The sequence below is a fragment of the Lepus europaeus genome, chromosome 9, assembly GCF_033115175.1.
Source record: "Lepus europaeus isolate LE1 chromosome 9, mLepTim1.pri, whole genome shotgun sequence".
NCBI classification, from domain to species: domain Eukaryota; kingdom Metazoa; phylum Chordata; class Mammalia; order Lagomorpha; family Leporidae; genus Lepus; species Lepus europaeus.
The window spans coordinates 26,650,876-26,663,447 of record NC_084835.1 but is presented as its reverse complement, the minus strand read 5'-3'; the positions used below and the strand labels follow the sequence as shown (position 1 = coordinate 26,663,447).

The 12,572-nt window shown below is 44.2% G+C and overlaps 1 protein-coding gene across 9 annotated transcripts in view; it reads left to right on the top strand.

The window, feature by feature from the left end:
• NEK4 (NIMA related kinase 4) overlaps nucleotides 1–12,572 on the top strand; it is a 49,618-nt gene that overhangs the window by 9,324 nt on the left and 27,722 nt on the right. For all 9 annotated transcript variants that reach the window (XM_062201062.1, XM_062201068.1, XM_062201061.1 and 6 more), the window contains 2 exons: nucleotides 4,893–5,034; nucleotides 9,754–10,182. In XM_062201062.1, coding sequence (XP_062057046.1) covers nucleotides 4,893–5,034; nucleotides 9,754–10,182 — 571 coding nt within the window. The remainder of the gene's footprint in view (nucleotides 1–4,892; nucleotides 5,035–9,753; nucleotides 10,183–12,572) is intronic.

Sequence of the window (12,572 nt, the reverse complement as noted above, 5' to 3'; positions counted from 1 at the left end):
CAGATGGAGTCAAAGGGGGACATTTCTGTAATTTTCATATCCAATAATTAATGATGCGTTTCTTTTAAACACAAAGTAAAATTGCATGATTAGAATACATAGAGGAGGAAAATTCTACACTTTTAGGGTTTCTTGGCTGGGCCTGAGAAACTGACATAAGACAAATTCTCTGGAGAAACAGCATATACATTTATTTACTGTGAGTTTTAAGTGACACAGGAGACCTCTTGAGGAAGTGAGGACACAAAAAGTAGCAAAGTGTAAGTACCTTAAACATTTATTTAGCAGAGAGAGAGAGAGATACATCTTCTGTCCATTGGTTCACTGGCCAAATGCCTGCAACAGCCAAGGGTAGGCCAGACAGAAGACAGGAGCCAGGAAATCCACCTGGGTCTCCATGTGGGGTCAGGACTCAAGAAGGCCTTCATCGACTGCCTTCCCAGGAGCTTTAGCAGGAAGCTGATCAGGAAGCTGATTAGAGGCAGAGTAACTGGGACTCAGACCAGCACTCTGATACAGGCTGCTGGCATCCCAAGTGGCAGCTTAGCCCTCAGTGCCACAACACCTACCCCAGCATCTGTGCTTCTACACTAGATTGAAGAGAGGCAGTTGTGGAAAAGTACACTATGTGGAAAGGCTAAGGGAAGATAAGAATTATAAGGTCTATTGTGCAGAATTAAAAAAAATTAATTAGAATTTTCTGTCTCAACTTTCCATTCTTGATAAGGATAGGGAGCACACTTCCATTTTGGGATTTTATCTCTTGCTTTCAGGAAGTGAAAGGGAGTCAAAGATCCTTCTTGCGCCTCCTATTTTTAAAAAGTGCCTCTAGCCAAAATAATCCTTATGCCAAGGTGGCATATTCTGGTGTAGCGTATTCTTGGCACCTTCAGACACATGTTGAACTTTGCTTAATTGCTTTAAATCTAGAGAACCATTTAGAAAACCACTATTACTTTACTTACAGTGCTGAATTTCTGAGTGCGTTCATAAAGTTCTCCATTCTCTAACTTCTTTAAAAAAAAAAAAAAAGCCGGCGCCGCGGCTCAATAGGCTAATCCTCTGCCTTGCGGCACCGGCACACTGGGTTCTAGTCCCAGTCGGGGCGCCAGATTCTGTCTCGGTTGCCCCTCTTCCAGGCCAGCTCTCTGCTGTGGCCAGGGAGTGCAGTGGAGGATGGCCCAAATGCTTGGGCCCTGCACCCCATGGGAGACCAGGAGAAGCACCTGGCTCCTGCCTTTAGATTAGCACAGTGCGCCGGCCGTAGCAGCCATTGGAGGGTGAACCAACGGCAACAGAAGACCTTTCTCTCTGTCTCTCTCTCTCACTGTCCACTCTGCCTATAAAAATTAAAAAAAAAAAAGATTTATTTCTTTGGAAGTCAGAGTTACACAGAGAGAGAAGGAGAGGCAGAGAGAGAGAGAGAACTCTTCCATCCTCTGGTTCACTCCCCAGTTGGCCTCAATGGCTGGAACTGTACCGATCCAAAGCCAGGAGCAAGGAGCTTCCTTCTGGGTCTCCCATGCAGGTTCAGGGGCTCGAGGACTTGGGCCATTTTGTACTGCTTTCCCAGGCGATAGCAGAGAGCTGGATGGGAAGTAGAGCAGCTGTGTCTTGAACCGGCGCCCATATGGGATGTCAGCACTACAGGCGGCGGCTTTACCTGCTACGCCACAGCACCAGCCCCTCTAACTTCTTAACAGAAAAAATAATTCCTTTCTGGGGCCGGCTCCATGGCTCACTTGGTTAATCTTCCGCCTGCAGCGCTGGCATCCCATATGGACGCCAGGTTCTAGTCCTGGTTGCTCCTCTTCCACTCCAGCTCTCTGCTGTGGCCCAGGAAGGCAGTGGAGGATGGCCCAAGTGCTTGGCCCCTGCACCTGCATGGGAGACCAGGAGGAGGAGGCACCTGGCTCCTGGCTTCGAATCGGTGGCCATTTGTGGGGTGAACCAACGGAAGGCAGACCTTTCTCTCACTGTCTAACTCTGGGGTAGTAAATATTCCAGCAGGAAAAAAAAAATTCTTTATTTTACCCACACGTCCTGCCTACAAGGTTGCCTCTCCTGCCCTGTAGCATGTTCAGTTTGGAAGGAGAGCAGGCTGTGCTAGAGAAGCCATGGCAACAAAAAGTGACCATCTTTTGGTCACACATCTGTAATTTCCAACCAGACAGACCTTAGTCCTCCCTCTGCACTGGTCTCTGTGCTCCTTTGAGTTCTCCACAGGTTGAGTCTGGTTTTGGAAGCAGCATACCACAACACTGGAGATCCTGTGCCTGTGGACGTTTACCCTGCAGGGCAGGACTCAATGTGCCAATGAGTTTTACTTTCCAGTGTCTGTTACTACAAGCGTGTGAACCTTGAAGATGGAACTTAAGCTGTTACTTCTTATGTGAGGCAACTTCTCGTAGATTTTTACTCTAGAATAGTTTTGTATTTGTAAAGAAAATCATAACGATAGTAGAGAGAGTTCTTATGTATCCCTCATCTAATTTCTTCTGTCATTAACTTCTTACATTACCATGGTACGCTTGTCAAAACTTAAGAAATCAACCAACACTGGCATGTTACCGTTGAATCAATTCCAGACTGTATTGGCTTTCGTTAGTTTTCCCATTGATGCTCCAGGATCCCAACCAGGACACCATGTTACACTGTGTTCTCACTGCTCCTAAGTCTGTAGTAATTTCTCATGTCCTTCGTATTTTATGTTTTTTTTTTTTTTGACAGGCAGAGTGGACAGTGAGAGAGACAGAGAGAAAGGTCTTCCTTTGCGTTGGTTCACCCTCCAATGGCCGGTGCACTGCGCTAATCCGAAGGCAGGAGCCAGGTGCTTATCCTGGTCTCCCATGTGGGTACAGGGCCCAAGTACTTGGGCCATCCTCCACTGCACTCCCTGGCCACAGCAGAGAACTGGCCTGGAAGAGGAGCAACCAGGACAGAATCCGGCGCCCCGACCGGGACTAGAACCCGGTGTGCCGGCACCACAGGTGGAGGATTAGCCTATTGAGCCGCGGTGCCAGCCGTATTTTATGTTATTTTGAAGACTGTTAGCCAGGCATTTTGTAGGATGCCCCATTGATTTTTTAAAATATATTTATTTATTTATTTATTTATTTTTACTTATTTGCAAGGTAGAGAGACACAAACGTAGACAGAACTCCTGCACACTGGTTCACTACCCCAGTGCCTACAACAGCTGGGGCTTGGCCAAGCCAGAGTAAGGAACCCAGAATTCAATCTGGGTTTTTCACAAGGGTGGCAGGGACCTACGTACTTGAACCATCACCTGCTGCCTCTCAGGGTGTGCACTAGCACGAAGCTGGAATCTAAAGCCGAGCTGTGACTCAAACCCAGACATTCCAGTCTGGGATATGGGCGTTCCAACCTGCATCTTAACCACCTTTGCTAACTGCCCTGCTTGCCCTGTAGAATTTTTTTTCCTTTTTTTTTTTTTTGACAGGCAGAATTAGAGAGAGAGAGAGAGAAAAGTCTTCTTTTTTCCATTGGTTCACCCCCCAGGTGGCCGCTATAGCTGGAGCGCTGCACCAATCTGGAGCCAGGAGCCAGGTGCTTCCTCCTGGTCTCCCATGCGAGTGGAGGGCCCACGCACCTGGACCATCCTCCACTGCCCTCCTGGGCCACAGCAGAGAGCTGGACTGGAAGAGGAGCAACTGGGACTAGAACCCAGGGTGCCGGCGCCGCAGGCGGAGGATTAGCCTAGTGAGCCGTGGTGCCGGCCGCCCAGTAGATTTTTTAAAAAGGACTTATTATTTATTTGAAAGGTAGAGAGAGAGAAATCTTCCATTCACTGGTTCACTTCCAAAATGGCTGCAATGACCAGTGCTTTGCCGATTCGAAGCCAGGAGCCAGGAGCTTCTTTTGGGTCTCCGACATGGTTGCAGGGACACAAGGACTTGGGCCATCTTCTGCTTTCCTGGGCTGTAGCAGAGGTGCTGTATCAGAAAGCAGAGGATCCGGGACTCGAACCGGCACCCATATGGGATACTGGCACTGCAGGTGGCGGCTTTACCCATTATGCCATAGTGCTGGTCTCTGCCCTGTAGATTTTTTTTTAAAAAGATTTATGTATTTATTTGAAAATCAGAGTTACACAGAGAGAGAAGGAGAGGCAGGGAGAGAGAGAGAGAGGTCTTCCAACCACTGGTTCACTCCCCATTGGCTGCAACGGCCAGAACTGTGCCAGTGAAGAGCCAGGAGCTTCTTCTTGGTCTTCCATGTGGGTGCAGAGCTCCAAGGACTTGGGCTGTCTTCTACTGTTTTCCCAGGCCATAGCAGAGTTGGATTGGAAGAGGACCAGCCGGGACACGAACTGGCGCCCGTATGGGACGCTGGCACTGCATGCAGCAGCTTTACCTGCTACACCACAGCACCGGCTCCTGCCTTAGAGATTTTTTTTTTAAAGATTTATTTATTTTATTTGAAAGTCAGAGTTACACAGAGAGAGAAGAGGCAGAGAGAGAGAGAGATAGGGGCTTCCATCCAGTGGTTCACTGCCCAGATGGCCGCAACGGCCAGAGCTGCGCTGATCTGGAGCCAGGAGCGAGGAGCTTCCTCTGGGTCTCCCACGTGGGTGCAGGGGCCCAAGGACTTGGGCCTTTTTCTGCTGCTTTCCCAGACCATAGCAGAGAGGTGGACAGGAAGTGGAGCAGCCGGGTCTCAAACCGGCGCCCATATGGGATGCCGGTGCTTCAGGCCAGGGCATTAACCCGCTGCGCCACAGCGCTGGCTCCTTCCCTATATATTTTTAACACTTCTCTGTAGATGGTGCATTTTTTTAAGAAAGTGTAATGTACATACACATTTTCTACATGTACATAAAACCGCTTAATGTTCAATGTATTGATGATAACTTCTTTTTCTTCATAAAGAAAAACCTGCAAGAATAACATTAAAAATGGTGACTGTAAATCCAAGCCTGAGGCTGCAGTGCTGTTGAGAAACTCAGAGGCAAATCATGAAGTAGCCTACTCCCAGCCACCCTCTTCTGAGGACTCTAAGTCATGTATAATGGTATGTTTCTTTTTAAAGGATACATGTTTTAGAAACTCTATTTTAAATAGCAAGTTGTCTTGGCAAATTATTTGGTGTGAAATGATTTTGCTGTACTAGAGATTCTGTTGTGTAATTAATTTTGTATTGTAAAGAAAGAGTAGTGAAGGGAGTTAGTTTACTTTCCACAGTGTCAAACTGTTCATGAAATCAGTGCTATAATTTCTTAGAATTTTTTTTGTGAAATTCATTCTATACAAAATTAACTATTTTTATTTTTTATTTTTAAAAGATTTATTTATTTGAAAGGCAGAGTTACAGAGAGGCAGTGGCAGAGAAAGAGAACTATCCATCTCCCACCTGCTGGTTCTTTTTCCAAATGGCCACAATGGTCAGGACTGGGCCAGGCTAAAGCTAGGAGCCAGGAGCTTCTTCCATGTCTCCCACATGGGTACAGGGGACCAAATACTTGGGCCCTCCTCTGCTGCTCTCCCAGGAACATTAGCAGGGAGCTGGATAGGAAGTGGAGTAGCCAGGACTGAAACAAGCACCCATATGGGATGTTGGCACTGTAGGCAGCGGGTTTACCTGCTGCACCACAGTGCTGGCCTGAGGATGAACTACTTTAAAGTGAGCAGTTGTGTGCATTTAAGACATTCAAAAGATTGTGCTACTGTCATCTCTATCTAGTTTCAAAACCTTTTAATCACCCCAAAGGAAATCCTTTACCCATTAAGCAGTCACTTTCGTTAAAAAAATACTGTATTCATTTTTATTTGAAAGGTAGAGAGACAAATCTTCATTCTGCTGATTTACTTCCTAAATGCCTGCAAAAGCCAGGGCTAGGCCAGGCTGAACCCAGGAGCCTGGAATGCAGTCCAAGTTTTCACCATGGGCGGCATGGATCCAAGAGCTTGAGCCATCATCTGTTCCCTCCCAGAGTATACATTAGCAGGAAGTTTGTTTGAAAGCAGAGGAGCTGGAATTCAAACCAGGCATCCCAAGCAAAATCTTTTTTTTTTTTTTTTTTTTAAGATATATTTATTTATTTATTGGAAAGGCAGTAACAGAGAGGGAAGGAGGGTGAGAGAGGAGAGAGAGAAGGGATCTTCTATCTGTTGGTTCATTCCCCAAATGGCTGCAATGGCCTGGGCTAGGCCAAATGGCAGCCAGAAGCCCAGAAATCCAGCTCTGTCTCCCATGTTGGTGGTAAGGGTCCAGGTAATGGGGACGTCATCTGCTGCCTTTTCAGGGAACAGGATCAGAAGCCAGATATCTGGAACTTGAACCTGCACTCTGATATGGCATGTGGGGAGCCCAAGTGTTGGCTTAACCTGCTAGGCCACAGCATCTCCCCAGTGATAAAATTTTTAATTGTCATGAAGTCTAACTTTTTATTTTTCCTTTTATTTCCCTATACCTTTGGTATTCAAGAAATGACTGCCAAATCCAGTGTTGTGGGGCTTTTACCCTGTGTTCAGCTCTTTGATCCATGCTGAGTTAATTTTTCTATATGGTATTCAGCTTCATCCTTTTGTTGCAGATACCAGTTTTCTTAGCACCATTTATTGGAAAGACCGTCCTTTCCTCATTCAGTAGTACTTTGGTTTGAAAGTACTCACCAAAAGTCATGTTCAAGTTTAATGTCCGTTGCGAGATGTCAAGAGATGATAAATGGATCAATAGCTTATCCAGAGTGGTTCTGTTATAAAAGCCAGTTCAGCTGTCTTTTGAGGGCATCCCTTTTCCATGTGATGCCATATACTACCTGGGGACTTTGCGGTTCCCATCAGCAGGTAGGCCCTCATCAGATACACTCTTAGACCTGGGGCCTCTCAGCCTCTGTAACTGTGAGCTGAATAAACTTTTATTCTTTATAGGTTACCCAGTTTGCGGTACTCAGTGAATAGACACAGAAAATGAACTAACACAAATGGTCTTGGCATCCTTGTCAGAAGTCATTTAGGGCTGCTGTTGTGGCACAGTGAGTTAAGCCAGCACTTGTAACACCAGCATCCCTTAGAGTGCTGGTTCCAGTTCCAGCTACTTTGCTTCTGATCCAGCTTCCTGCTAATGTGCCTTCCTTGGAGGGCAACAGAAGATGGCCCAGGTACTTGGCCCCTTGCCTGCCATGTGGGAGACCAGATGGAGTTCCTGGCTCCTGGCTTCAGCCTGTCCCGGATCTGGCACTTGTGACCATGTGGGGAGGGAACCAGAGAAGGAAGGTTTTGTTCTCACTGTTGCACTTGTTCTGTCACTCTGCCTTTTAAATGTCTACATACATAAATCTTTGAAAACTGAAAGTGAGTCCTTGAGCTTTATTTTTCCTTTCCAAGATTGACTAGTTTGGATCCCTTGAGATTTCATATGAACTCTAGGATGGTTTTTGTTGTTGTTGTTGTTGTTTTTAATTTATCTGACAGTTAGAGTTATAGACACTGAGAGAGACAGAGAGAAAGGTCTTCCCTTCCGTTGGTTCACCCCCCAGATGGCCACCACAGCCGGCGCTGTGCCGATCCGAAGCCAGGAGCCAGGTGCTTCCTCCTGGTCTCCCATGCAGGTGCAAGAGCCCAAGCACTTGGGCCATCCTCCACTGCTTTCCCAGGCTACAGCAGAGAGCTGGACTGGAAGAGGAGCAACTGGTACTAGAACTGGCACCCATATGGGATGCCAGCACCACAGGCGGAGGATCAGCCAAGTGAGCCACAGTGCCGGCCCCAGGATGGGTTTTCTATTTCATCAAAAGGCATCTTTTGGGATTTTGATACGGATTGCATTGAATCTAGTGCTGACTTCATGACAGTATTGAATCTTCCAATACAGGAACATGGGATGTGTTTCCATTTATTTATGTAGTTTTTATTTTCTTTCAGTCACCTTTTTTAGTTTTCTTTGTACAAGTCTTCCATCTCTTTGGTTAAGTTAATTTTATTTGGTTATTTTATTTTTTTTGATGCTGTTATAAATGGAATTATTCTGTAAAATTTCCTTTTCACATTGTTAATTGTTTGGGTATAGAAACACAACTGATTTTTTTGTGTTGACTTTGTTTCCTGCCTCTTTGCTAAATCCATTGATTAGTTCCACAGTTCTTTTGTGGAATCTTTTAGGGTTTTCTTTTAGGGTTGATATCATCTGGGAGCAGAGCTAATTTTGCTTTTTCCTTTTTCAATCTTGCTGTCTTTTATTTATTATTCTTGCTTCATTACACTGGCTGGGGGGCTGGCACTGTGGCACAACGAGTTAAGCCATTGCTTACAATGCCAGCATCCCATGTGCTCCACACTTCCACACTTCTGATCTGGCTTCCTACTGAAAAAAAAAAAAAAAAAGGCAGCAGAGAATGGCCCAAGTGCTTGGGCTCTCCACCTATCTGGGAGACCTGGAAGAATCTCCTAGCTCCTGGCTTTGGCCTGGTCCAGCCCCGTCTGTTGCAGCCATTTGGGGAGTGAACTAGTGGGTGGAAGAACTCTCTCTCTGTCTGTCTCTCTCTTTCTCTGTGACTCTGCCTTTCAAATAAATAAGTCTTTTAAAAAAATTACTCTGGCTGGAACTTCCAGTATTATATAGAATAAAACAGATGAGAATGAATATTTTTACCTTGTTCCTGACCTCAGGGGCAAAGCTTTTCATTTTTCACTTTTTAAAATAGGATGTTCACTGTGGGCTTTATATATATATATGTAGAGAGAGATATATATCTCTATCTATATATGTATATCTAGATATATATAGAGAGATATACATATTTTGTTCATATATATCTAGGTATATATCTATATCAATATATCTGTATATATATAGATATATTGTTCATGTGATTTATTACATTGATTTTCATGTTGAGACATCCTTGCATTCCAGGAATAAATCCCACTTGGTCACATTTTAACCATTTTTGGGTGTACAATTCAGTGTCCTTAGTTACATTCAATGTTTTGCGACCATCGCCACTATCTTCTAAAACTCTTTAAGCATTCTAAACACAAACTGTATCTATTAAGCAATATCTCTTTATTTGCCCTATCCCCAAGCTCTGATGACCTCTTACCTACTTCCTGTCTGAATCTGTGTCTGTCATTTATATTTTGTATAACTAAATCACACAATATTTGTCCTTTTGTGTTTGGCTTATTTCACCTCGCATGTTTTCAAAGTTGAACAATGCTGTAGCTGTATAGAACTGTGTTCCCTTTTATGGCTTAATAATATTCCACTATATACAACATGGTTTATCCCCTCATTAGCTGGTGGACATTTGGATTGTTTCCACTTTCTGGCTGTTTTGATTAATGTCCTGTAAATGTTGGCATACAGTTATCTACTTGAATCCCTGCTTTCAATTCTTCGGCATGTAAAACTAGGAATGGAATTCTTGGGTCACATAGTAATTCTATAGTTAGCCTTTTGAGGAACCTATTGTTATTTATTTGAAATGCGGAGTTATAGAGAGAGAAGGAGAGGCAGAGATCTTTTATCCAGGAGCCGGTAACTCCCTTCTGGGTCTCCCGCATGGGTGGCAGGGGTCCAAGGATGTGGGCCATCTTCTGCTTTCTCTGGTGCATTAACAAGGAGCTGGATAGGAACTGGAGCAACTGAGACTTGAACAGGCACCCGTATGGGATGTCGGGGATGTAGGCGGTGGCTTAACCTACTGCACCACAACACTGGCCCCTTGAATTATTTTTTGTATATGGTGTGAAGAGTGCTGTAATAACTTGAAACTATGTTTTCACTCAGGGTGAAGATGCATGTTTGTCCCAGGAGAAACCTGTGCTCAGTGGTCCTTTGAAGTCACCTGCTGATCTGAAGGGCCACACCAGCAAACCTGACATGAGCAGTACTGCACAGTCACTAGCCACACTCAGTAGGGTAGATATTGACATCTTACCTGCAGAAAGGAGGGACTCACTGAGTGATGGCTTTGTTCAGCACAATCAACAGATCCACTTAGATGCCTCTGATGAGCCAGGAAATAAATGTAGCGTTTCTCAAGTGAAGGAGGAGGGGCTGAAGGATTCCGCTCAGTCCCATGCTCATCCTGAAAACCTGGCTCCCACTTGCTCCCCTGATGATGGCACTGGCAAAAGGAATGAACCAGTGACGAAGCCTCTGCAGCCCCTACACAAAGACCAAAAGCCACAGGACCTGGAGAGTGATACACACCAGGTACTGGTTTCAGAGAGGAGACTGAAAGGTGTCGTTACTAGCATGTGGGTCATGTTTGATTTTTGTGCTAGCTGTCGTATTAGGAAAATCAAGTTGTTCTGTGTTCTAATTTAAACATAGAATATTTTCATCACCCACCCCTCCAAAAAACCTATACCTAGTAACAGCCACTCTCCATTCCCCTTTATCTTGACCCTTGGCGATGTCTGTTCCGAGCATTTCATATAAAGGGAGTCTTATCATGTACAGCCTTTAATATCTGGCTTCTTACGGGATGTTTTTAGGGTTTATTCATGGTATACTGTGTATCAGCTTTTCATTCCTTTTTATTTGCAAATTTTACTGTGTATGGATAATATTTTATTTATCTGTTCATAAGTTGATGAAAATTTGGGTTGCTTTCACTTTTGGGTGACTGTAGACAGTGTAAGTTTTTGTGTAGATGTATATTTTCAGTTCTGTTGGTATATACCTGGAAGTGGATGTGCTGGTCATATGGTAACTATTTTCCAAAGCAGCTGTATCATTTTACTTCCCATCGGTAATATATGAAGGCTTCAGTTTCTCTGCATCGTTGTGTCGGCACTTGTTTTTACCCATGGTTTTGATCAGCACCATACTAGGGGATGTGAAGTGGTATCTTACCATGGTTTTGATTGATTTGCATCAAAGATGTTGAGCATCTTTTACATGCTTCTTGGCCATTTGTGTATGTGCTTTGGGGAAATAATCTATTCAGATCCTTTGTTAATTTTATTTGGTTTACTTATTTTTTAAATTATTATTGAATTGGAAGAATTCTTTATTCTAGATACCAGTCCCTTATCAGATATAAAGCTTGAAAATATTGTCTCTCATTCTGTGATTTTACTTTCCACTTTCTTTTTTTAGTATTTGTTTATTTGAAAGGCAGACTGACACAGAGAGAAACAGAGATCTTGCATCTGCTGGTTTACTCCCCAAATGGCCACAATAGCTGGGCCTGGACCAGGCTGAAGCCAGGAGCCAAGACCTCCTTCATGGTCTCCCAAGTGGGTAGCAGGGGCCCAAGTACTTGGGCCATCTTCTGCTGTCTTCTAAGACACATATGCTGGAAGTTGAATCAGAAGTGGAATAACAGGCTCTCAAACTGACGCTCCAGTATGGGTTGTTGGCCTCACATGCAGCAGCTTAACCTAATACTATGCCTCAGCGCTGGCCCCCTTTTCACTTTCTTACGGTCCTCTGAAGTACAAATCATTTAAGTTTTGATGAAAAACAATTTTGTCTGTATTTTCTTTTGTCACTTGTGCTTTTGGTATCATGAATATTTATTCCTAAGTTTTCTTCTAGGAGTTGATAGTTTTAGCTCTCAGATTTAGGTCTGTGATCCATGTTGAGTTAATTTTTGTGTGTGGCATGAGGAAGGGATTCAGCTTGATTCCCTATGTATTTGAACATTCAGTTGTCACGGCACCATTTGTTGAAAAGATTATTCTGTCCTTTGAATTGCCTTGGCACCCTTGTTGAAAATCAATACACTATAAATAGTAAGAGTTTATTTCTCAAGTCTCAGTTCTGTTCCACTGATCTATATGTCTATCCTAATACATTGTCTGCATCACTGACTGTAGTTTTGCAATAAATGTTGAAATCAGGAAGTGTGAGTCTTCCAACTTTTATCATTATTTTTTGATATTTTTCTATCTTTTGGGTTTTATGCATTTCCATGTCAATTTTAAAATAAGTTTATTTATTTGAAGGGCACAGTGACAGAGACAGAGAGAGAGACAGAGATCGTGGCTGTGCTGCTTCACTCCTTAAATGGTCACAACAGCCATGTCTCAGGCAGGAGGCAGGAACCCCATCCTGGTCTCCTACATGGGTGGCAGGGCCCCAAATACTTGGACCATCTTCCACTGCTTTCCCGGGTGCACTAGCTAGAAACTGAATTGGAAACAGAGTAGCCAGTACTCAAAACTGGCAGATATGGGGTGGTGGTACCCAAGTTGGGCCCTAACCTGCTGCATCACAATGCTGGCCTCTCCATATGAATTTTAAGACTATCCTGACAACCTTTGTAAAGAATGCTAACATTAAAAAATACCTTTTTTTTTTTTGGACAGGCAAAGTTAGAGAGAGAAAGGTCTTCCTTTTCCGTTGGTCCACCCCCCCAAAAAAATTTTTTTAATAAGATTTTATTTTTTTTTATTTGAGAGGTGTAGTTACAAACAGAGAGAAGGAAAGACAGAGAGAGAGCTTCATCTGCTGGTTCACTCCCCAAATGGCCGCAATAGCTGAAGCTGGGCTGACCTGAAGCCAGGAGCCAGGAGTTTCTTCTGGTTCCCCCACATGGGTGCTGGGGCCCAAGCACTCGGGCCATCTTCTACTGCTTCCCCAGGCCATAAGCA